General features: G+C 36.4%; 1 protein-coding gene across 2 annotated transcripts; it reads right to left on the bottom strand.

Moving 5' to 3' along the window:
- Window positions 1-7,251: 7,251 nt before the first annotated feature.
- LOC121413599 (non-POU domain-containing octamer-binding protein-like) lies at window positions 7,252-22,829 on the bottom strand. Of its 2 annotated transcripts, XM_041606480.1 has the most exons (7): window positions 22,238-22,828; window positions 17,029-17,330; window positions 16,358-16,650; window positions 15,781-15,844; window positions 15,144-15,297; window positions 12,243-12,365; window positions 7,252-8,881 (listed from the first exon to the last, which is right to left on the bottom strand). In XM_041606480.1, the coding sequence occupies exons 1-7, from the start codon at window positions 22,700-22,702 to the stop codon at window positions 8,444-8,446; spliced, it is 1,839 nt and encodes a 612-aa protein (XP_041462414.1). In that variant the 5' UTR covers window positions 22,703-22,828; the 3' UTR covers window positions 7,252-8,443. The 2 variants fall into 2 exon arrangements, with proteins under 2 accessions (XP_041462414.1, XP_041462415.1); XM_041606481.1 differs by lacking the exon at window positions 12,243-12,365 and having other exon boundaries at window positions 22,238-22,829.
- Window positions 22,830-23,716: the final 887 nt, after the last annotated feature.

Here is a 23,716-nt window from a genome sequence, read left to right as displayed (position 1 = left end):
GGTTAACGAACATTCAGAGATCAAGGAAAAGTTAAACACAACACTCTAAATGTGCAGGTGATTGATGCCAAGGCCTTTATTAAAATTATTGTTGACCTAGTAAGCCGTCTATTGGTCCTATAGACTGTTCCAATAGAAGTCATGTGAAGTGTGTTCTGGTATCCATCTACACACATGTAACAATACATGAATACCACCCTAATTCTCAACCGTTGTTGTTTTCTTGCGTTTTCATCAGACAGCTTCAGACGAATGACAGAACCTGAGACTTTATGAATAGGGAGGAAAGAAAAACATGTACAGAACAGACAAAATATTATACTCTGAAAAAGATTAGCAAATTCAATATACCTGTCATAGTGACAGTAAAACAGTATAAATATGAAATGAACGTTTTTTAAGCAAGAATCGCATGAAGGTCAAGAATTCTGCTGTGAAAAAATGAACGTTCACAAATGAGTCTTGGTTATGGTTACCAAATGGACATCTCTGTATTAGATACATGTAGTTCTTTTGAGAACCCAAGGAACACGACAATCACACATGATTTTTATGCATGTATAGATATGAATTGATGTTTTTAATGTTAAATAAGGGCTTAAAATATTAACCCCAAATCAACAAGGCCATAGTCTTTGTTGTCCTATAAACCAGTTCGTAGTTTCTTTCTGCGCATGATCAAAAGAATCATCGCAAGATCAGAGGAAGGTCATTTGTACTAAAATGACATGGTGGTTTAAAATCTAATGAGATAAGCACCAACTTTGATGTCTTGATTATTCATATATTATTTTGAATTGTGTTTTTCATTTACATACAAAAACAACAATGTGCCCATGAACGACTGGTATTTCAGTTTGCCAAGTACATTGTGCAACATGCTATGATATGCATTCAAAGTAGGAATGCAACAAATACCTTTATAAAGTGTTCATTGGTGTGCTATTCTAGTCACCTGGGGGGTGTTTCACAAAGATTTAAGTATGACTTAGGTCGCACTTAAATGTTGACGCGTACATGATATGCAACGCGCAATCTTATTGATCAATACGCAGAAGTGCGCTTCCTCTTGGCATAATCTGACCAATGCTGTCATGCCTTTTATACTGCACGCAACTAGACATTTAAGTGCGACTCTAAGTCATACTTAAATCTTTGTGAAACACCCCCCAGGTCTATTCAATTTCATCATCCTGCTATGTAAGGCATGCATACGTAATATCTTGCTTTGTAATCTGCCTATGAAAGATCATTTGACCAAAATTGTCCATGAAGTAATACAAACTGGTCTATTGATTGGTGTCATTGCCCCTCTCTCTGACATTGGATATTTCTTGTGGGATTTTTCAAATTTTCATATTTGTTTTGAAATGTAAAAATGTGCCTTGGCCTAAACACATTGAAATTTAAAGCCTGTGAAATAATAACCAAACCTTTCCGAAGAAATTTATTATCAAACCAAAGATGAAAAAATTATTTCATATGATTTCTATTCTCTACAACAAAAAAGTATTTTGTGCTGGTACCCAGTAAATACTCACTGTAGCATTGCCTATCTCAATAAGATTCACAATCATTGAAAACTTTGTCCTTACAGAGGAGTGAGTCTGTTTTGTGTCTGTTTTGTAGATCTACAGTCCATAGATTAACTCAATGAATACCCAGGTTGAATGTAAAAATGCCATTAAAACAGAAGTGTGCCCCCCTTTTAAAAGTGAAGACCTTTATTCTTATTTTTTTTGCTTTGTCAATTTCTTTCTGGGATGAAATATCCTAAATTTTGGGTTAAAACCCTTTTTTTTGCTTGTCATATTTTTCCTCTGAAAAATGTGGCCCCCCCCTGTTGGAAAATCTTGGATCCGCCCCTGATCTACTGCATCTTCATAACAGCTTTGCGTATTCCAGCTTCCAAGATGGATCATACATCATGTAAATGAGACCTAGTAATTACAGCACTTCAATACCACCCCCCCTCCGATTATTAACACAAGCTAAATAAAGTCAACTGCTTTGGAGCAGTTAAGTTCACCATACTCTACTCAGCATTTTTCAATACAAAGATTACTAATGAAAAAAAATCAAAGAAGAGCAACTGAAATTTGAAATTTATCATTTGGACAACATCTATGTATGAAATGCCCATCACTGAATGCTTGGTGCAAACTAGACCCGGAACTTTCGAATATTTTTGTCTTCAGGTACCCGCAGTAATTTTCGGACAGGTACCCTGGTACCATAATCATGTCACATGAAATACGACTCGTGGTAAAACCCCATAGGTGACGTCATCCAGCCACTGCCACAAGCCAATTTATAAATGAAAAATTAAGTAAGCCTCCCAGTGCCCCAAGCAGAATTCCATCAAAACAAGTCTGTAATACTCTGTTACCTCGTACTAAAATCGACCGAGAATTCCACTTTCCTATATTTCATATGAATTATGAACGTTATTCTCGGAGGATCTGTTTTCTCACCGATACCACACAGGTAAGCAAATTGTGATTGCTTCGTGCTCTTCCGTCAAAATCTTACGAAGTATTGTCAATATCGCCACATGCACAAAGTCAATTTATTTCCGGATTTTGGAGCATCGAATGCGCCAGCCAATCACGATCGTGTTACCATTTTCAGTTTATAATGAACTGAAAATGGTAATACGAACGTTATTGGCTGGCGCTTCGTATGCTCAAGCTGCAAAAGAAACATAGCGACGATTGAACGATCTTAGTCACATCATCACTTGAGAAACTTGTAGATTTATGGATATTTCAAGGGTAATTGGTGAGATTCAAAATGAGACTTGTGTACTTTTGTGATGAGTAACAATCATGTCTTTCACTACGCAATACGAATCAAATACATGTACGTTAAACTGGTAAGCAATTGAGAGTATCGGGTATTGATTTTTCCACCCAGGTACCCAGTCCCAGCCCAAGTGCAAATACTGCTCACAAGAGATTATGCTACTATACATGTAATTTGTTGGCTGGTTGGTTAGTTCTCATCTAGTGAAGTGGTAAGTCGCAATGTAGACTCCAATGGATTGGTAATGTGGATGGATATATGTCTCACCTAACCGATCAAAGGGCACAAAAGCTCAATCTCCCATTTTATTGTTGCAGTTTATGTTACCATAAAATGTGATGGCAATTTGCATGCCTTTAATCAAATAAATGCAAGCAGATAGTGTAATTAAAGGACCAGAGTTTGCTTTCAAAAGTTCTTTAGAAATAGCAATTGCTGGTCTTATTTTTGAAGTCCCTCCAATCTTTTAATGTTAATCAATACTAAAAAAACACAAGCACTTAAAAAGTAAACAATTCTAACCCATCAATTAATACCTGAAATATTTGTTAAATGTAAATAGCAGGGAAAAAATTACATAGGGGCTCATGGCAATTTCGCCCCTCCCCCCGAAATGCTCAAAAGAATCCATGTAAATTTCCTGTTCACTGCAATGTTAAAGCTTATCCAATGTTGTTGATTTAGGGATTAAGTTGTGAAAAAGAGGCCCCCCTAAATTTTTCCCTCGCAATAATAATAGGCATTTATATAGCGCCATCTATCTAGAAATAATCTCTTCCAAGGTGCAGTGTTTATTATTACTACCCAGGCTTTAGCTCGAGCTGCCTTTGAGTGCTCAGTGCATTCAAGGAATTAAACCTGCCGGGTACCCATTCACCTCACCTGGGTTGAGTGCAGCACAATGTGGATAAATTTCTTGCTGAAAGAAATTACATCATGGCTGGGATTTTAACCCACAACCCTCTGTTTCAAAGTCAGAAGACTAATCCACTGGGCCACAACGCACCATATGCTCGAAAATAGGTTTGAAATAACAAAACAAGAGGGAAATGTTTTATAAATAGTGAATGCTCAGGAGTTGAATGTACATTCATTAGTTTATATTAGTGAATATACCACATCTTCAACTTGGCAAGAATCCTTACTTGGGTTATAGACCAACCCAGAGGTACATGTATGAAGACTTTTAGAGCAACTGATCTTCATCAATGGCTTGTGGTCTAGTGGTTAAAGCATCAGGCCAGAGCTCTATGCTGAACTGATGTTATACATGTAGCTTTGGTTCAGATCCTGCTCCAGTTGGCTGAAATTTCTTTTTAGTTACAGATCGCTATCAATAAACTTGATTCCATTTAGAATATGCCCAACAATAATGAACTTTGGCAATAAAATATAAGAACTATGACTTAATATTCATTTGTTTTATCTTGATATAATAACTATGGACATTTTTCTTTATTTTTTTTGAGGGGGATGGATTTTTGACTTTTTTTTTCAATCCATTTATTTTAACCCTGAAGTTAACTGCATATGTCCCAACAATATCACAAATAGTAGCGATTATTTGAAGATTATACCTTTTTTATCTACTAATTTCATTCTGTATTTGATATTCCCCCAAAATTTTCAGTTGGCATATTTCTAATAATCAAATTTCAATGAAATGGGGGGTTCATTGTACATCTCCTTGTACCGTATATCTTCCTGTCTTGAAAAAAATACATAAGTTAACTGTCAGAGAGAAGTAACACAAAACAGAAAAGAGAGATAAGGGAAAGTAAGAAGACAAAGAAATACAAGAATTAGAAATGGAGATTTTCATTTATTCAGAGAAGCAGAGAAATAAGTAATAGATCGGGGGGGGGGGGGGGGGATAAAGACAATATCTTCTAAAAATTGGAGAACAGACAAAGGAAGAGGAGAAATGAAATAAAAGATCAGGGGGTTGCTTCACAATCTCACAGAAACACTAAACAGTGATTTAACTTAAAAAGTCATGCTCTAACATAGTACCAATTGACACAAGGCACTTAACACAAATCAATTTAGACGATCATCCAGTAGGATTGATGTGTTTTTATATGCACATACTGCATACATCTTGACATAAAGAAGATGCCATCTTCAATAAACTTACTTTTTTTCCAACTTTTTGTGAAACAGCCCCCTGTTGCAACACTCAACAGTTATACATAATCAAAATAATTTTAACTGAATGGGAGAAAGAGAGATGAAGGGCAAAGAAAGGGGAGGGAGAGATAGAAAGGGCAGGGGAGGAGGGGTAGATAGTCGATTGGATTTAGAGAGAGAAAGAGAGCAAGGGAGGGAAAGGGGGATGTGGAAGAGGGGGGGGGGGGGGGTAATAAAGGTCAAGATTGAAAAGGAAATATAACAGTTCTGAATCTTCTGAGTTATCCATAGCACGAATTGCACAACAATACTCTTGCTGCTGTGAACATGTCCATGCTGGATTTGAAGTGCTGTAACATTCACGTCGCACCATAGTTTTCATCAAATTGGTCTGCAGTTGCCAGGCAAATAATCCCTTAGTCCAGACAAAGTCCATTCCTTTCCCATTATCATGAAATCTTTAGTGCTCTGCTTGTGTGTTTTCTATTATACTTGGTAAAATTAACTTGCTGTTGGGTTGGACTTCAGGCCTAATTTCCCAAAGTTGTACATCAGTAAAGTTTTTTTTCCAAACATGATTCAAATAGGTTCTTAACATCATAGAATTTGACTTTAAGACATGTCACAAATAAAATGTCATGACATTGTTGGCATAACTTGATAGACTTGTGAGACTAAAGGACCAAAGTGGGGTATTTATCTCATGTCTCATCAGTCATTAGGTGTACAAAACATAAGCATAAAGTGCTTTTTTACAAATTACATATTTAATAAAATAAAATTTGTAGATCCTATTAAGCAGATGGTTTGAGAACACTGAACCTTTGTGAATTCAGGCCTTTTACATGTGTCAATAATCATGTACTCTTCACTTGCAACCATCTCTGACCCCACCCCTTCTATTTCCTTTCTCACCTCATTCTCTCTTTCTTCTTATCCATAGCTCTTTTCACTACCACACTCATCCTGCTTATGTTCAGTAATAAATTTATATAAAAATTGTTTTACCATTTCAACACTCTTACGTGTGATTACCACTCTCTATGGGATACCCCTCACAATCTTGTGCTCAACATGAAAATTGCCATCTTGGAACTTGATCTACATTGTAGTTTCACACCCTATCATTGCAAAAAGTCTAGGGTTGCTCATAAAAACAACTTTATCACAGTGAATTTAAGTTAAATTTTCATTGACCCTAAGCTTAATGCTACTGCATTTTAGCTATATTCTGCTCAGTCGTAATAAGACATTTAAAAAATACAATGAAAAAGAGCATTAGTATCCTGCAAAACCGGATGTTTAAATTGCTTGAACCAACAAAGCTCTCCTGATTCTTGGATGTCACAATGGTGGTCTGATCCTGGTTCTAAACAAACCACTGCAAGTTAATAATTCATCATCACTTATACCTTGGTCACATTTGCTCTACGGCGGCCGTACGGCGAGTCGAAAACAGTCGTTTTATTCATTTTTATTCAAACCACCGATATATCATGTATATAGCTGGTACAAAAAACAAATGTTAAAACGGCTGTTTTCAACTCGCCGTACGGCCGCCGTAGAACAAATGTGACCAAGGTATAAGTCAAACTGCAGTTCCACCTGCAGTGGTAGGGTGCACTGCAAAATATATTCATGTAGAATCTGCATTCATGTAAAATCATGGAAGTCCTTCCTACACTAAATTTGTTCTAGTAGTGCTCTAATTGGCATTGTGATTGATATTTGTGATCCTCACATCTTTTCAGCACGCTTACTGTACATCTTCATGAGAAGTGAAAAAATGGCTTGTTTCTGTAAATAGAACCAAACAAATTCTCTACCTCTGATTTTTTCCCTAGTGCAAAATCTTCATGAGCAAGAAACGTAAACCTATAACATTCTTATTTTCATGCTAATCCAGTTTGCAAGAGAATTAAGCAGGTTGTGAATCTGAAGATGAACAAAACTAGAAAAAAAAAGAAATGCACCTGTCACCATTACTACAATTTTTTTATCACCTCTACCCTACCCCCATTATGAATACTTCATTATCATCTGCAGCATACTTTCAAGTTTTCAACTATTTATACTTGCCAATATACTTTTCATATTAAATACATTTCATAAAGAGAATAACCAACTCCCTTTTATAACTTAAATACAGGAGAAACAAAACCAAAAAGCACTGTGCCATTATAAATTCTTTACCTCTACAAATCTTCCAAAAGATTTTTTTTCTTCATTTTTTTACAGCAGGCTGCAGAAGATAACTGATGGTTTAAAAAAAGAATGAAATGAGGGATAAAAGAAATTATGTCAATGCAAGTGGTGTTCATCTCACAAAGTTTCACATATTTATTATAAGCATAACCATAAGATACATAACAAGGTCATCAGAAAACAGCTAAAAACACATAACATCTTTGATTTCTTTTCCATAATAAAAGCTTAAAATATCTGTCATTGATGAACAGTGAGTTTACCAATCAACACAACAATTTTTTTTTTATTTCAACGTTGCTCCGTGTAACTATGCTTTAGAACATGATTAATTCTGTATCCATCAAATTACAAAAATTCAACACAACCAAGAAAACAGACTTGAGCACTGGAGATTCAATGTACATGGTATTTTCTTCATCTACATGTTTTTTTTTTGCATTTTATATATTTTTTTGCAGTTCCTTTTCCCCTTCATTATTTTACAATAAATGAGACTCAATTTTTCAATTCGCTATCCTCCTAGGCCACCAGAAATAAAACAATCAAATTTGGTAGCCATTTCAACATACTTGGTTATATACTAGTATACTGTACAAAAGCTTAAATCATCGCAGTGTGGTACCATAGAGATCTACAGAAAAGCACAAGAATTCTATGTACAAAAGTATATCAATTTTTTTGGGGTGTTTATAAAAAATGAACATGCTGACTATGTGAGGTCTGCTCAATATGTTTTTTTTTCCAATGATTATATACAACTGCTGTTTGTATGAGATTAAAATGATATATCTTAGTAATAGGATTTCACTTCATATCTGATCAATAAAATTATATTATTTAGAAAAAGAACTGCAGGCAATTTGAAAAGTACAAAAAGAAAATCTTAAAATAAAACGCAAGTATGTCAAGAAATATATACAAAATTATTTTTAAAACTGGAAGTTAACAAAAAATTTCTTGTGTGGAAATCCTTGATTAGTGCTAAAAATAATGTATGAACATTGGAATATAATTAATGCAGATCTCCTTTTGGCATCTTAGGAAGGCCTGAATAATTCTTTTTTATTTTCTGCAATGTTATTTAGAAATTTTCACTGGTATTTACAAGGACCTTTCCCTTTGCATAATCATGTGCATGGATTTATGTTAATCCTTGTATATCAGTAATTATGTTTTTTTCATTCTGCACATGGATAACTTTGAAATTCGTAATTCAACTGGTTTCCTAAATCTACTGTATATAGCTTACTAGGAAGAATGATATAAGTTTGCTATATGGCAATGGTAGTTTCCAAAAATTCTAGAAGCGACGCATGCGCTTGGCCATGTAGTCATCACGGCGTTCCATATTACGGCCACGGTCGCCACCACGGTCGTCTCTTCGCTCAACAGCCATTCTTCCTCTTCCATCATCCATCTGGGAGCGGTTTGGTCCTCCCCTACCACTGCCATAGGATCCTGGTCCTCCACCTTGTGCCATGTTAGCTCCAGGTCCACCTTGGGCTGGGCCTCGTCCTCCCTGGGCTTGGCCACGGCCGCCCTGCTGGGCACCACGTCCACCCTGTTGGTTGCCACCAGGAGTGCTACCTGGGGCGCTGCCAAGAACTCCTGGGGCACCTGGCCCACCTCTGTTGGGCGTTGGGGTTCCATTGTTGCCGCCTTGTCCTCCTTGGTTGGGTCCACGGTTCTGGTTGTTATTGAAGCCACTGCCTGGCTGTTGGTCAAACCTACTCTGACGCTGTTTTTCAAATGTTATAGTTTGGAGCAGCACATGATCATATTGCGCACGTTTTAGAGTAGATTCATGTTCAAGTAGCCACGATTATAGGTAGCACAAAATGTTTTGACCAAAAGGATTTTTAAAAATAGGATGCAAGACATGTTCCGTCATGGTTCAGGATTCATTGGGTAATTATATTGGAGGGACATCAGATCAATTCATGGTTGTTCCATAGCAGAGACATCAACAGAGGTCACAAAGAGTGATTGAGGCACATAATAGGATAAGAGAAATAAAGGTAATTTCATCATTAGCAAAATGTCAGATATCTACAATCTATAGGAAAGTGGCACTTTACATATTTAATTTTAATGAGTTTACAGAGCATGATTCATGGTCGATTTGCTATGTAGTTGAAGATGCAACAGTCACTGAGTGTAGGATATCACTATACAAAGAGTTTGTCCATAGACCGCGCATACAGGAAAACAATCACATAAAAGACCAGTATGTATGGTGTTGTGTGTGTTTTAGACGTAACATTGAACAGAGAAGCATCAAGATGATAAGTTAATGCCTTTTAATCTCCCACATGTATGTTAGTAAAAATTACAATATTTTAAATGACAAAGAGGTTGCAGATCACTGGAAGATTCAAACATCAAATCTTATATCAAAAATATGATACAAAAAACCGATCTTGGGTAATTAACTCCAAAACCAAGAAGAAACAATAAGATACAAGGATGCATAAAAATCAAGACATCTCTCACATGGGCTGCTTTATAAAGTCACCTATTGTATTAAAAGATTTTAATGCACCATGGCTTAGTGGCAGGAATGATATTTGACAGTGGCTCTCTTTTCATATATGGAGGCTATTGTAACAGTTTCTAGGGGCCAATTGCCCTTAGTTCACCCCCCCCCCTTATCATTTTTTTACGGTGATGGTACTACATCCAGCTTTTCGTCAGGGTTGGTGTCAACCATGCTTATCACATGTAAGTTTAAAATAGTTAAACAATTTTCCCCTTGTAGAGACGGTTTGAACTAAATTGCATGAATACAGAACAGACACGTGCTTGCATAGCACATGGAGGCCTAATGAGTTATGGAAACTCGGTGACTTCAGTCACTACATGTACACAATTTACACATTTATTTTCTGATCTAGGCCTATATTGAAAATCTAGGCAGCAAAATAATGGAAGATACTTCATTAACAAGAAAGTACCAGAAAGCACAAAGAAAATGTCTTCATGGCAGTTCTTATTGCAAACCATTAGAAATACAGCTTGCTCTATTAAAGCGCATTATGTATCAAACAAGTTGTGTTAAATGATGAATTTAATTTAAGTAGAAGTCTAATATGCAGCAGAATGGGTAAGTATGTGCCATTTTAATATTTGAAGCAGCCTCTATATAAACACGATGGGAAATCAATGTTGTCCTCGCGCAAAATGAAATTAAATACATCTCCATTCCAAAACAGATGCCGCAAAGGAAGAACATCAGAACATTCAGCGTGGAAGTCGTCATGTATATTATGCATAAAGGCAGCCATCATCAAGTGATCAATATTGATCAAAGTTCATTTATCAATCAGATCTTACCATTCATCCAAACTATGGTTCCTTTTTATTCCAGAATCTACATGTACATAACACAATTATTATTCTATTTAAAATAGAAAATTATTTGAACCATATCTACTACAACTCAGGCCTGCTTCAACTCCCTCATTTGTTTTTCAGTACCATCTGCACTATTCTCTCAAATCGACACCTCCCCCTTCATTGGCATGAAAATCAAGGCTCGATCCAACGATCATTTATGGTTTGCACTGTAGAGCAGTTATCTATCTTAGACGAGATCCACAAGATTTGCAGATACGAAAAGCCATGGAACATAAGGTTATCAGAAAAGCTGAAAACATGTGATCCCCATCTCTTCTACAAAATCACATTGTCGCTGCCACACATAGGGTACTCAGGACTAGTTGCATATCAACATATTCAACACGACCATGTTTAGCTGCATGCTTTCAATAGTAATGCTAGTACATAATCAAGTGCCACTTTTCAGTAAATTTCTACAATGACAATATAAACATAACTTGGTTTGAACAGTAAATCAGATTTTGCATGTAGTTAGGTTTTCTAGAAAGTTTGGAAATTGGAAGCAGTTGATGAAACGCGCAGGCTAGAATAAGCGCCATATAGATGAATGATATAAAACTTTGCTGGTAAACATGAAGAAAATTGAAATTCACTTGGATCTTGGATGACAGTAGTATAATTATATCAACGTACAACTGTTCCAGGTTGTCTTCATATACAAGACAATTAAAAACTTTTTTTTCATAGAAGTGAAGGTCTAAGTCAGATCTCAACGAGAGTGTTTTCACATCGACTCAAAGTTCAAAATCTATCATTCAATACAGTGAATCATTAAAAGTTATGATTATTCACACAAAACACACTCTCACACCTTCCTTTCCCTGAACACAAAAAAATATGTGAAACATGAGATTGAAGGATCATACTGAAGATCATAATGAAGAATTAAGTAGATAAAAAAATAATAAAAAGATGAAAATATGCACACACCTACAGTCAAGAGTGCTGTGCAATGACCACTATCAATGGAAAATGAAAGGGTTCAGCACAGATGTATGGAAAGCAGTCACTATTTGTAATCTTTAGGTAACACTAGATGCAGTAGATTTTTTACACCTTGTATGTTCAAGCCCACTTATTCCCATAACCCTCCGACTGCAGAATTGTCAATTTATCAATACCGGAAGAAAAAATGGTAGAGGGGCAAAAAAAAAAGAAAGGTAAAGGATGAGAGTAAAAACTACAATAATTTTCATGATCATCATGAAGTAAAACCAGTTTTAAAAGATACTCTAGTCTTGTACATCATGCAATTGGAGTCTTCAAAATGAAAACAAGATTTTGATCTCAGCATCAAGTGGAATCAAGTTTATGCAGTGTGGTGGATAAAAATTTTTCATTTCCCCCAAATCCATGACTGTAAGAGGTGTTACATAGGAGACTTGGTTTGATACAACTTAATTTTTTTTTATATCTGAGATGCTAAATTAGATGTTTAAGAGACTGCATCCAACAGCCATTATTTACTTTCAAAAATCAAATATTAATTATAACTGCTTGCTTCTTGATTGAAATGGGGAAAAAATGCACAAAACACGATGAAAGTAATTAGTAATTTTTTTTTTTCAAATGGGTAATCAGAGGAGTTTTCAGTCATCAGAAAAGCCCCTTTATCTCTGGTCTCAAAAGAACCCCTGCCCCCTCTCACATCACCTTTCAGGCAACTCTCTCTCATCTGACACGATACAGGAACTACTTACCCCGGCACCTCCTTGAACTTGTTGAGGCAACATGTCTGTACCGCTCTGAGGACCACCAACACCTGAGCCACCAGCCATCAAGGGCTGGGGCCCACCAACTCCGGGCATGGGGCGTCTAGAGCCCTAAGAGGAATATGTACACATTGCATTGACCAAACACCTGTTCTACTAGTTTCCATGAAAATATGTCACAAGCCACAAAACTTCAAAACAAGGGATTAAGTGATTGTATGCAATTATTCTCTTTTTTGCATGTACAGGTTTTTCTCCATCACATATCCTCTAAATAATAACGTGTAAATAGCTATATCATCTCTTTCCCCTGATGGAAAGTATTTTAGATCTGCTAAGTCTCCAACTAGTATAGCTCTTACATGTAAACTAACAAGGTATACATGGGGTATTATCAATAAAAACAAGTTTTACTTGGTTCCAGGAAAAAGAGCTTAGTTTGGGCATACTAGAACATGACATGCTTGATATCCGTCACCGATAAGATAATGGTGCAGGACCAAGTGGCAAATAGGCCGAGTTGGTCTTTGAGATACATTAGAATTCAATCCATTGTAACCACCTTCGGATAATCAATTCCAATGTTCTGATAAACCTATGGCAATTGGGGGTGAAACTTAAGATGTATTTCCCTTTATCCTGACTTCTTTTGAACAATATTGAAATTAAAATGATTTAAAATGAAACTTTACAATACTGAAATAGAGCTGTCACTGTAGGATTTGTGTGTCATATTTCTTTTCCTAATTCAATATCTACATCATTTGCTGTCTACACCACTTCATTTCGGGAGACAAATGACGTTAAGAAAAAAAAAAAAACATGCTAATCCTTCTATATCAATTTTATCAATTAAGTTTTGATATCTATCTGAAGTTGCTCAATACATAGAACAAGTGGAGTACCTCTTGCAGTCTCACCTGCATTATGCTATTCAATATACATGGAGCAGCAGTGCTGACTTTGAAAACTTACCGTATTATAAAATAATTATTCACAGAAAACACCATTCATAAAATGATACAATACTACGTTCATTGACCCCGAATGACATTTGATCTTAATCATGAGACCTAAGACTTGTCAGTGATACTTGATTACCCCTTCATAAACTATATCCATAAACGTTGAAAGTTATGATGGCAATTTAATAATTACCTGTAATATGGCCAAAGTCAATTGACCTTAAATGACCTTTGAATTTGTTCATGTGACCTGAAACTCAAACAAGATGTTCAGTGATACTTGATTACTCCTATGTCCAATTTATATGAATCAGATCAATAAACTTTCAAAATTATGACGGTAATTCAACAGATACCCCCAACTTGGCAAAAGTTCATTGACCCTAAATGACCTTTGACCTTGACCTGAAACTGAGGTAGGATATTCAGTAATACTTGATTGATCTTATGTCCCATTTTCATGACTAGGTCCAAATACTTTCTAAGTTATGCTGTCATTTAAAAAACTTAACCTTTGGTTAAGATTTGATGTTGACGCCGCCGTCGGAAAAGCGGCGCCTGTAGTCTCACTCTGCTATGCAGGTGGGACAGAAATAATTTCAGTTGTTGAGAACATGTTTATCTCTGAGTGTATTCATTTGATTTATAAACGCTATCAACTTTTACATGGGTAGTTTTACATCAATCGGCTAGTGAAATGCACAGACACTCATGCAAAAGATCAGGCAAGAGAGGATGAGCTCATGTCTTAATTTTGTTGAAGACATGGTAAAGGGTTATGAAAGGAAGTTTGGTTACATCAATATATCAACAGAAAGATTTGAAACCAGGATTCAAGTCTGACACGATACGCAGATTGTTGCCGAGTAAATGAAACGTGATCAACGCATAAAGCTACTTCAGAAGCATAAAACCACTAGATCTATGCAAATCAAGTTTTCAGTCAACTTGGGGAAATTGATAATCAGCGGCTTAAATCAATCATCCTTTATTTTCTGAATACTGATTTTTTTTCTTTTCAAAGCTTAAGACAGTTCCATCCAAAATATTGATATAAACATTAGCGAGTGTCCCCATGGGTACCACTGGTGATGTCGATACAAAAAATGACCTAACTAGATACTTCAATCTCACAGAAACAGAATATAGAAAATCGCAGTAGTTTATTCATGAAAAAAAAAGAGAAAAAAAAACTACAGTATGAATCAAATAATCAGATTATTCTTCGCAAAAGTCCAAAGTATTCACAGCATCTAGAAAGTAAAAATCTTTTAATAGTCCGTACTCCGTAGCTGGTAAAAAAAAAATATTCAGCCCACTGCTTGTCAGACAAGCGTCTCTCAAATCATTATATTATCCACCTGTAAAAGCAATCTATCAGAACAGAAAACTATGCACCTTTCACACATCTCACATGAATAGTTCAAAACTGAAACTGCTTCCATACCACTCTTCAAATTGTATACATACAGAGAAATGAAAAAATACAGAATACAATGACTGTAACAGAAGATCTGAACTGGTGAAATATGAACTTTCCTTCTGGAATTGTATTTCCCCCAAAAAAATGTATGTAAAAATCACATTGACAACTCCTGAATTATATTTTTCATATGCTGATATAATTCAAGAAGCTTTACAATCAATTTAAATTCTTTATTTAAACTGAAACCAGTAATTTGATGGAAATGAAATTCATATGCAAGGCCAAGGTATTTTAGAAGTTGCCCTCCAGTTTAATATTTCAGCAATTGTTATTAGTATCTGATGTATAAAGCAAGCTCAACACAAGGGTTGCAAACATGCAAATATGGCAACCTTCAATACAAGCACAAGAATGCAAGCGAAGTCAGACCCTAAACCTTGGACTTGTAAGATTTCTCCAGTTCAGAGCAACTTTGGTCTCTTGAAAGACCATACCTACCTCCATCTGCATCATCTCCTCCTGCTGTCTCCTCATCATATCCTGCTGGAGCCTCATGTCATCCTGCTGGACCTGCTGACGACGTCTCAAGGCATCTTCATGCTGCCTGTACAAGTTCTCTTCCTGACGCCTTCGCTCGTCACGCTCATTGCGCCTGGAAAAAGAGGTTTATGTGAGAACTTAAAACTTGCAGCTAATACAGGAAAAGGATGAAATCCTTGGTATTACTGGTTACAGCAGCAGCACAAAATAATGAAATGGTGAATGAAGATATCAGGAATTGATTGAAACTCAAATGACCTGCGTTAATTCAAGGCCAGACATTTTTGCTTGAAGTTTTCCTGAAAATATTCAAAAATATGAAATTTTTATTTCCAGTGTCAAACCAACACTCTTTATAAGCCTCACAAAACATGCCTTCTTTATAACACTCACAAGAAGAAAAACACACAACAGAATTTCAAATGAAGACCAGAATGGTAAGTTAAGACTTCCTAAAATGGACTACTTTGTACATGTATTGTTATTCTGAACATGTGCAATTTTATCATTTTTACAAAGACATAGAACACTAGTGTCATTTCTTTCATAGCTTTAGTAGATACATGGGGGATATGGGTGTGCTTCCAATACTCACCTCATTTCAAACTCCCTACGTTGGTCCTCTAGACGTTGAAGCTCTTCCTGTCGACGTGCAAGCTCTGAAAATTAAAACAAGAACAAGAGTGTTACTGGGGCAAGCACATTATATACCTGTCTGTAATGTGGGAAATGGAGTTATTGGTCAAGCAAGACTAATATGAGCCTAGGCTAAGTTGAACTAAAGTTATCGCGTTTATAAGGACTTCAGAAGGGTAAAATGAAAACATGTCACTGTGATCTTGACCTTTTGACCTCAAAATCAAGACTTTCTGGGATCCATGCTAGTTTCATACACACCTATTATATGAGCCTCGGTTAAGCTTAACTGAAGTTTTCATGATTACAAGGAAAATTTAACGGACGAACATGGCGCGATACCATAATTCGTCCCGTCCAATGGGTGGGCGTATAAGAATTAAGTCTTCAATGCGATGCCTACCTAATGCCTTATAAGTTGTATATAACTAACGAGACAACCATCTTCAACAATATCTTGAAGGATTCAAATCAACATCTCAAAACTACAAGCTGTTCACAACAAGGAAAGCTTGTTTAATTTCATCTCAACATACCTTGACGCATAAGAATGGCTTGATGCTCTGTCTTTGCAATTTCCATCTCGTCCATAACCTTCAGCCTAGACTCTTCGATGTTCTTTTCCAGATTGTCTCTCTTAATCTTTTCTTCTTCCTCCAGGGCCTTCATCCGCTGCCCCCACTCATACTCAAAGGTTCCTGGCTGGGCAAAACGTGGTGGTTGCTCTCTCTCCCTTTGGTACTCTCTGTTCTTCATGATGTAACGCTCTTGGTTTCCATCCTCTTCATCTTTCTGTTCGAGAGGCTCTACTGTCACAGGAAATGGGGCCCTGCAAAAACAGCCATGTTAAAACTCTCTTTATTATTCATTTTAATTCGTTGCCTTTTACTGTTGAATGCATAGTTTATAATCAAATCTACCAAACACTTTCAATTAAAATTTTCTTTCTACCTATAGTTCTAACACTATTGCATTTAGCTGGAGAACTTATACATTTCAACCATACAAAGCAAATGACCTTTTATTTTATTGCCAATAAATTTGCTTACCAGATGGCTCACCAAAAAAATGTTCACTGGCATACTGAAAATAGATCAATTATATGCTACCCCAAAAAATTTTTAATGGCAACTTTTTTGGAAACAAATCAGTTTCCATGGCGACTGACCCAGATCCACTCAATTGTAAAATTTAAGATTATACTTACGCTGTCAAAAGGAAAACACCTTGACCAATTCTGTTCAAGGCATTCTGTGCACCAGGTTTTCGTGAAAATTCCACAATTCCATTCTTTGTCGGTCGCCCTCTGTCATCTACAATCACGATGGCCCGCTCTACCTCCCCAAACATTGAGAATGCCTGTTCTAGAAGTTCATTTGATGTGCTTGGTGGGATGTTCTTTACCCTAAGTGCTGCTCCATGTGTGGCAAAACGAACTCTGATAGTACGATTCTTCTGTTGGGTACCATCTAGGGCAGCTTTAGCAGCCTCTGCATTTAATCTTGTATCCTACATGAAAGATAATTAGAAAATAGATTAATCATTTAATGATACTACAAATCAAAAAGTAAAACTCAAAGTTGTATTGTGGTACACATTCTTAAAAAATTAGTATAGGAAAAAAAATTATAAAAATTGTGATGTTTTTTAACCTCATCTAGACCGGGGGGGCTCAACAAATCGCACCGCTCGCTGACTTCTCACTTTAAAGTCTTGCGCAACTTTTGAGACCAATTTTGCTTCACCAGGGTATGTGGTTCCGAAATTACGCAACATCATGTAAGTGCATGTCAGACCAAACATTGCTCAAAAACATGGTGTTGTGTACAAAGTCAATGCAAATTGTGTTTTCAACCAAAATTAATTTATGTATGATTTTTAGTTTTGCTGGTCTAAATGTATTTCTTTTATGTTTTTATGATCTCAGAAGAGTTCCAACAAATTCCATTGAAAAAACAATGAAAAAAAAGTGAAAAAACAATGAAAAACAAAATGTAAAAAACAAAGAAATACATAAGAAATTGCAAAAAACAATATAATACATAAGAAAATGATTTGATATCGCAATTTGTTCAATGTACACTTGCTAAGAACACCATGACATGGAAGTAAGCTTGTAACCGATTTTGCAATCGGCAACCGATTCCATTCGATTTCACAACAATCGGCGATCACCTGCCGATCTTCGATCATGCCCCTTGAAGGAAAAAATCGGATATAAAAAATCGGCATAGATCTATTTACAGTGCAGTCAGAACATATTTCAAGATTTTTCTATTTAGAGCTTGTTAACAATGGAATAGTTCGAACAATCAGATTCCTGGAATGTCAGAAAAGACTCGCAACAAGTTGACCTACTTATGACCTACCGGTAGCTGCGCTGACTGGTATGGTGGGAGCATAGAGCTATTAATGGTGGGAGTGGAACTTTAGATGAATGTATCGTATAATACAAACAAGGAACATGTACTTGTACTGGGATTGTCATTTATCCCGCCCATGAGTGCACACAAAGGCCAATAGCAATGAAGTTTGAGAGCTGTGTGTGACCGCATGGGTGCATAAATATTACATGCATTATGTATGCTAGTGCTTATGGTGATAAATCCCGCCCATGAGTGCACACAATGGCCAATAGCAATGGAGTTTGAGAGCTGTGTGTGACTGCATGGGTGTATGACTGCATGAATATGTTGTACGCATTATGTATGCTAGTGCTGACAAATCCCGCCCATGAGTGTATACAATGGACGAATAGCAAGGGAGTTTGAGAGTTGTGTGTGACCGCATGGGTGCAAGAATAAAACATGCATTATGTATGCTAGTGCTTATACTGATAAATCCCGCCCACGAGTGCCCACAATGGCCAATAGCAATGGAGTTTGAGAACTCTGTGTGACCGCATGGGTGCATGAATATTACATGCATTATGTATGCTAGTGCTAAATGCTGATAAATCCCGCCCATGAGTGCACACAATGGCCAATAGCAACGGAGTTTGAGAGCTGTGTGTGACAGCATGGGTGCATGAATGTGTTGTACGTATTATGTATGCTAGTGCTTTCGCTGATAAATCCCACCCATGAGTGTATACAATGGACGAATAGCAAGGGAGTTTGAGAAAAGTGTATGATTGAATGTTGTGTTGTATATATGCTAATAGGTCCATGATGCTAGTGATTGCCCTGCTTAAATCCCGCCCATAAGTGCACACACAACCAAGGGACGAATAATTGCAAGGGAATTTGAGAGCTGTGTGTGTGTGCATGGATGAGTTGCGTGTTGTACGTATTATGTAAGCCATACTTGCCCTGATATTATCATTAATCCAGCTAGTGAGCTAATTCAAAGAATAGCACCGTCAATCAAACCCACCACGTGCACATGCCAAAAGGTAAAGTAAAGAATTCTGCGCTAGCCCGTTCATGTCTGGGCGGTACCAGTTTTCGGCTCTGCCCCAAAACTATCTTGTATTGTGTGCTTGCGCGCATTTGGTAATTCACTGATATTGTTGAGAGGGTGGGTATACAGAAAGATCGATACTGAGGCGTGACTTAACTTTTTCGAGGACTGTTTCGGAGAAATGATATACAAGTAAGCTATTTTCACAAAATGGGTGTACTTTGGAATGGTTTTTGGGCGTGGCTGTAATCATATATTATAATGAGCGAACTGAGCTGAGCTCAGCTTAAAAAGATGTCCCGCCGATCGTTCATTGACCTGTGATCTATGAGAATTATTTTCCTTTGCTGGAAGATGCGTCATTCGGTTAATCACTCATTTTGTTGTAAAGCAGTAACACCTCAAAACCCTTTTAAAACATGTTCCAAATGATCGCGCATGTCGGCGACTTCCATTCCTAAACATTCGTCTTTGTGACTTTGTCAAGAAGATGCGCGCGACCGAGAACAAAAGTTTTATGTATTCCTTTATTTTTAAACATCGCCGATTCGATTTTCGATTCGATTTCGATTTTAGAAGCTTAACTGCCGATCCGATTTTCGATCTGATTTTTGATCCGATTTACAACATTACAACAAAGAGTTTCTATAACAAATATTAGAACATTTGGAGCTTTATTTAGGGAGTTAGAGGAAAAAGTATGATCTCCCAGGCCCCCCCCCATCCCCCCCCGGCCATATGAACTCCAAAAATACCCCGACCTAGATAGGGTTAAAGTACATTTTATCAAATTCCTACAGTCTAAACCAAAAATTAGCAGTTTGGGGAATTTATCCTTCAGGGCAAGTCCACTTCAGAAAAATGCTAATTTGAATCAATTGAGAAAAAACAGACAAGCACAATGCTGAAAATTTCATCAAAATCGGAAGTAAAATAAGAAAGTTATGACATTTCAAAGTTTTGCTTATTTCTAACAAAATAGTTATATGAACAAGCCAGTTACATCCGAGAGTCGATGATGTCACTCACTCACTACTTCATTTGTTTTTTTATTGTTTGAATTATACAATATTTCAATTTTTATGAATTTGATGATTAGGACCTTGCCTGAAGCACAAACTATTAAAATAATGGAATTCAACGTGTTCAGGGAGGAATGAAACTTCATTTCACATGACAATGACGAGAAAATCAAAATGTTTCATATTTCATATAATAAATACAAAAGAAATAGTGAGTGAATGTCATCAGTTCCCTCATTTGCATACCGACCGAGATGTGCATTCAACTGATTTGTGAAATGAAGCGAAACTTTAAAATGTCATAACTTTCTTATTTTACATCCAATTTTGATGAAATTTTCAGTGTTATGCTTGTTTAATTTTTTTCTCTTTTTATTCAAATCAAGTTTTTGTTGGGGTGGACTTGTCCTTTAAATCAATAAAAGAAAAATCAGACAAGCATAATGCTAAAAATTTCATCAAATCACATGAAAAATAAGTTATAACAATTTGAATTTTCGCCTATTTTTCCACAACAAAGTTATATGCACAATTTAGTCCCATGCAAATGAGAATGATGTCTTGCGCTATTATGTTTTTTATTGTTTGAATTACACATTTCAATTTTTACAGATTTGAAAATAAGGACCAACTTGACTGAACCATGAAATGTTAAACAATGGTAGTTCCACATGTTCAGAGGAAATAAAAATTTGTTTCAAAGGACAATGAGAAATTAGAATATTTCATACAATAAAATACAAAAGAAATAGTGATATCATCAGTTCCCTCATTTGCATACCAACCAGGATGTGCATACAACGGTTTTGTAAAATTATTCAAAGCGAAAATTTAAAATGTTATAACTTTAATATTTTACATGCAATTTTGATGAACTTTTCAGTGTTGTGCTTGATTTTTCTCTATTTATTCGAATCAACATTTTCCTGTGGTGGACTTGACCTTTAACAACGATGATAAGAAGTACCGATGGTGATATTTTTGACGCGAGATATGGTAATTTAGATAAGAAAATTTCTCTTCTTATTCGAGATTTTGCCCATGTCACCTGATGATTTTTTAGTGTGGGAGTAAGTGAATGTGTACTTCACACATGGAATTCCATTATTTTAACATTTTGTGGTTAAGCAAGGTCCTAAATCTCAAATTTGTAAAAAATGAAATATAGTATGGTCAGTTCCCCCATGTCTTCGCGGTCTCCCAAATCTGCGCACCCTCGTATCTGCGCTATTCTAGCAAAAGAAGATACGCAACGAGCACAAAATTTACACATGCAATACATAGACAGGTATTCATAAAAAAATCTGACTCAAAATGGTGGAAAAATAATGAATTCAGAGCATTTCATGTGACAGCCTCAAAATGCAGCCTTTGTCATCAAAATCCCCGAATCGTGTACAAAGTGAACGAGTGCGCAGACATGGGGTACGGTACCATTTTTTTTTCAATCTGAAAATGACTGCCTGAGGTTTTTTCCAGGAAATCATATTAGGCCCTATATCTCTTTCAATTTTTTAGGAGATATTTGGCACACTAACTCATTATGATGTAAGAAACATTATCAACTGAAAGATTTTGTGAAATAAGAAATTCATGTTAAATCTTAACTCACATTGTTAGGTGCGCAGACTTGGGGCCCACCATCATATACTTCAACAATAAAATCCAAAAGAAATAGGACTGACATCGACTCATTTGCATATCTCTATCACCAAGTTGAGCATAGTTTGATTTAATTTTAGAACTATTTTGGGAAAGTGAAACTTTAAAATGTCATACACTGTAACTGTCTTTAGTCTACATCCGATTTTGATGAAGTTTTCCGCTTTATTCATGTTTGATTTGTCTGTTTATTTAAATCAACTTTTTCTGGGGGCACTTCACTTGTCTCGCAGCTCGACCTTTTTATTTTAACCACGTACCACCATCCTCAATTTCTCAAAGACTCAATCGACATCATTCATACCTAATATTCTACATCATTGAACCTACCAAACGAATGAAACCAAAACCTTTTTGGCTATTCAGGAATGTTTCAGACACTTCTCCAAATTTCTCGAACATCTTTTTGAAATCTGATTCTGACACATCATTTGCAAGATTGCCAACGAAAAGACGGCAACGTCCTGTGAATTTCTTTTCCGTTCTTGGTCCTGCATCAAATTCTGGAAGAGGATTGAGTGTATCATTTCCTTTCTGATAGTCTTTTCGATTTCCCTGAAATTGAGGTCTGTGACGTTTCTCACCACCAGATTGATGTTGATGATGCTGACCACCGCTTCTGTCGTGCCTGTCTTGACTCTGTGGCTGATTGTGTTGCTGCTTGACGTTTGGCTTGTTCGGAGTCGAATTTGCGCTTCCCTCACCGCCTCCTTTACTGTCGTTTCCACGATTATTCATCGGCTGATTGGGCCTTTTTTGTCCTTGGGTTCCTCTCGATTCTTCCCTGTTAGGCATTTTGGATATATTTCAACTAAATAGCAAGGTAAGAAGGATATATTCTTTGATAAAAATTAGATGACGCAGACGTGTAGACACTAGCTGGATGCACAGTCAAGAGAAAGTAAAAAGAAAATGGCGAGACGCGGTGTTCGGATTTTTCCGCACATCATCGGCTTTATCCGTATACTTCCGTAAAATAGAATACTTTCTGTAATTTTTGTAATGACCCTAAAAAAATGCTATACATGAAAATTTAGGATGATAAAAATAAAAATTAGACAAAATTTATATTTTTTTAAAGATTTTATGTTATTAAACAATAATGGTTTATTGCTACATTTTTTGCGAAACTTCGAATTGATTCGGATATAAGTTCGGATTGGATAAAAATGACGACATTTAATGCACGTGCGCAGCGCAGCCTCGCCTCGCAAGGCCTATCGTGCCCTAATGGCCCATACGCATAGTGCGACCTTTTTTTCCCAGTAGACAAGCAGCCAGTGCATGCATCAGTGAGTGAAACCAAGGAAGCTCCTTGGTGAAACTGACACAAACGCAAAAGCGCTGGGGCACCATAATAATTATGATTGACACGAATAACAGAACGTGTACCGATAAGTCCCGAGCGAGCTAAGCAAGTGAAAAAAAAGTATGAGAATCGATTTCGACATGAAATGCAGAAGAAAACGTCAAAGTTCCTTTCACCAACCATTAATATATTTTCTCTTTTTTAAATGTGTAGAACTAGCTTCGAGTTAGAGTCATATAAGCCCAACCCTAGCTTGATCTATAACGAAATTATTGAATTTTAATTATAGTTTATCAATATTTTGTGAAAACAGTTATATGCACAATAGTAGGGCCTATTCATTATAGGTTGGCCGCATCACCACTTTTCCTAATATATTAGGCCAACAAGAAATCATAAATGTTTTATTTTTTCATACATGTGTATAAAATGATAATTTTGCGGCAGTTTGCGCTTAAGTCAGTTGTCAATCCAATGTTGTTTCAGTTTTTCGCCATAAA

The sequence above is a fragment of the Lytechinus variegatus genome, chromosome 4, assembly GCF_018143015.1.
Source record: "Lytechinus variegatus isolate NC3 chromosome 4, Lvar_3.0, whole genome shotgun sequence".
NCBI classification, from domain to species: Eukaryota; Metazoa; Echinodermata; class Echinoidea; order Temnopleuroida; family Toxopneustidae; genus Lytechinus; species Lytechinus variegatus.
Note: the sequence above shows the minus strand (reverse complement) of the source record. Positions and strands in the feature narration are given on the sequence as shown.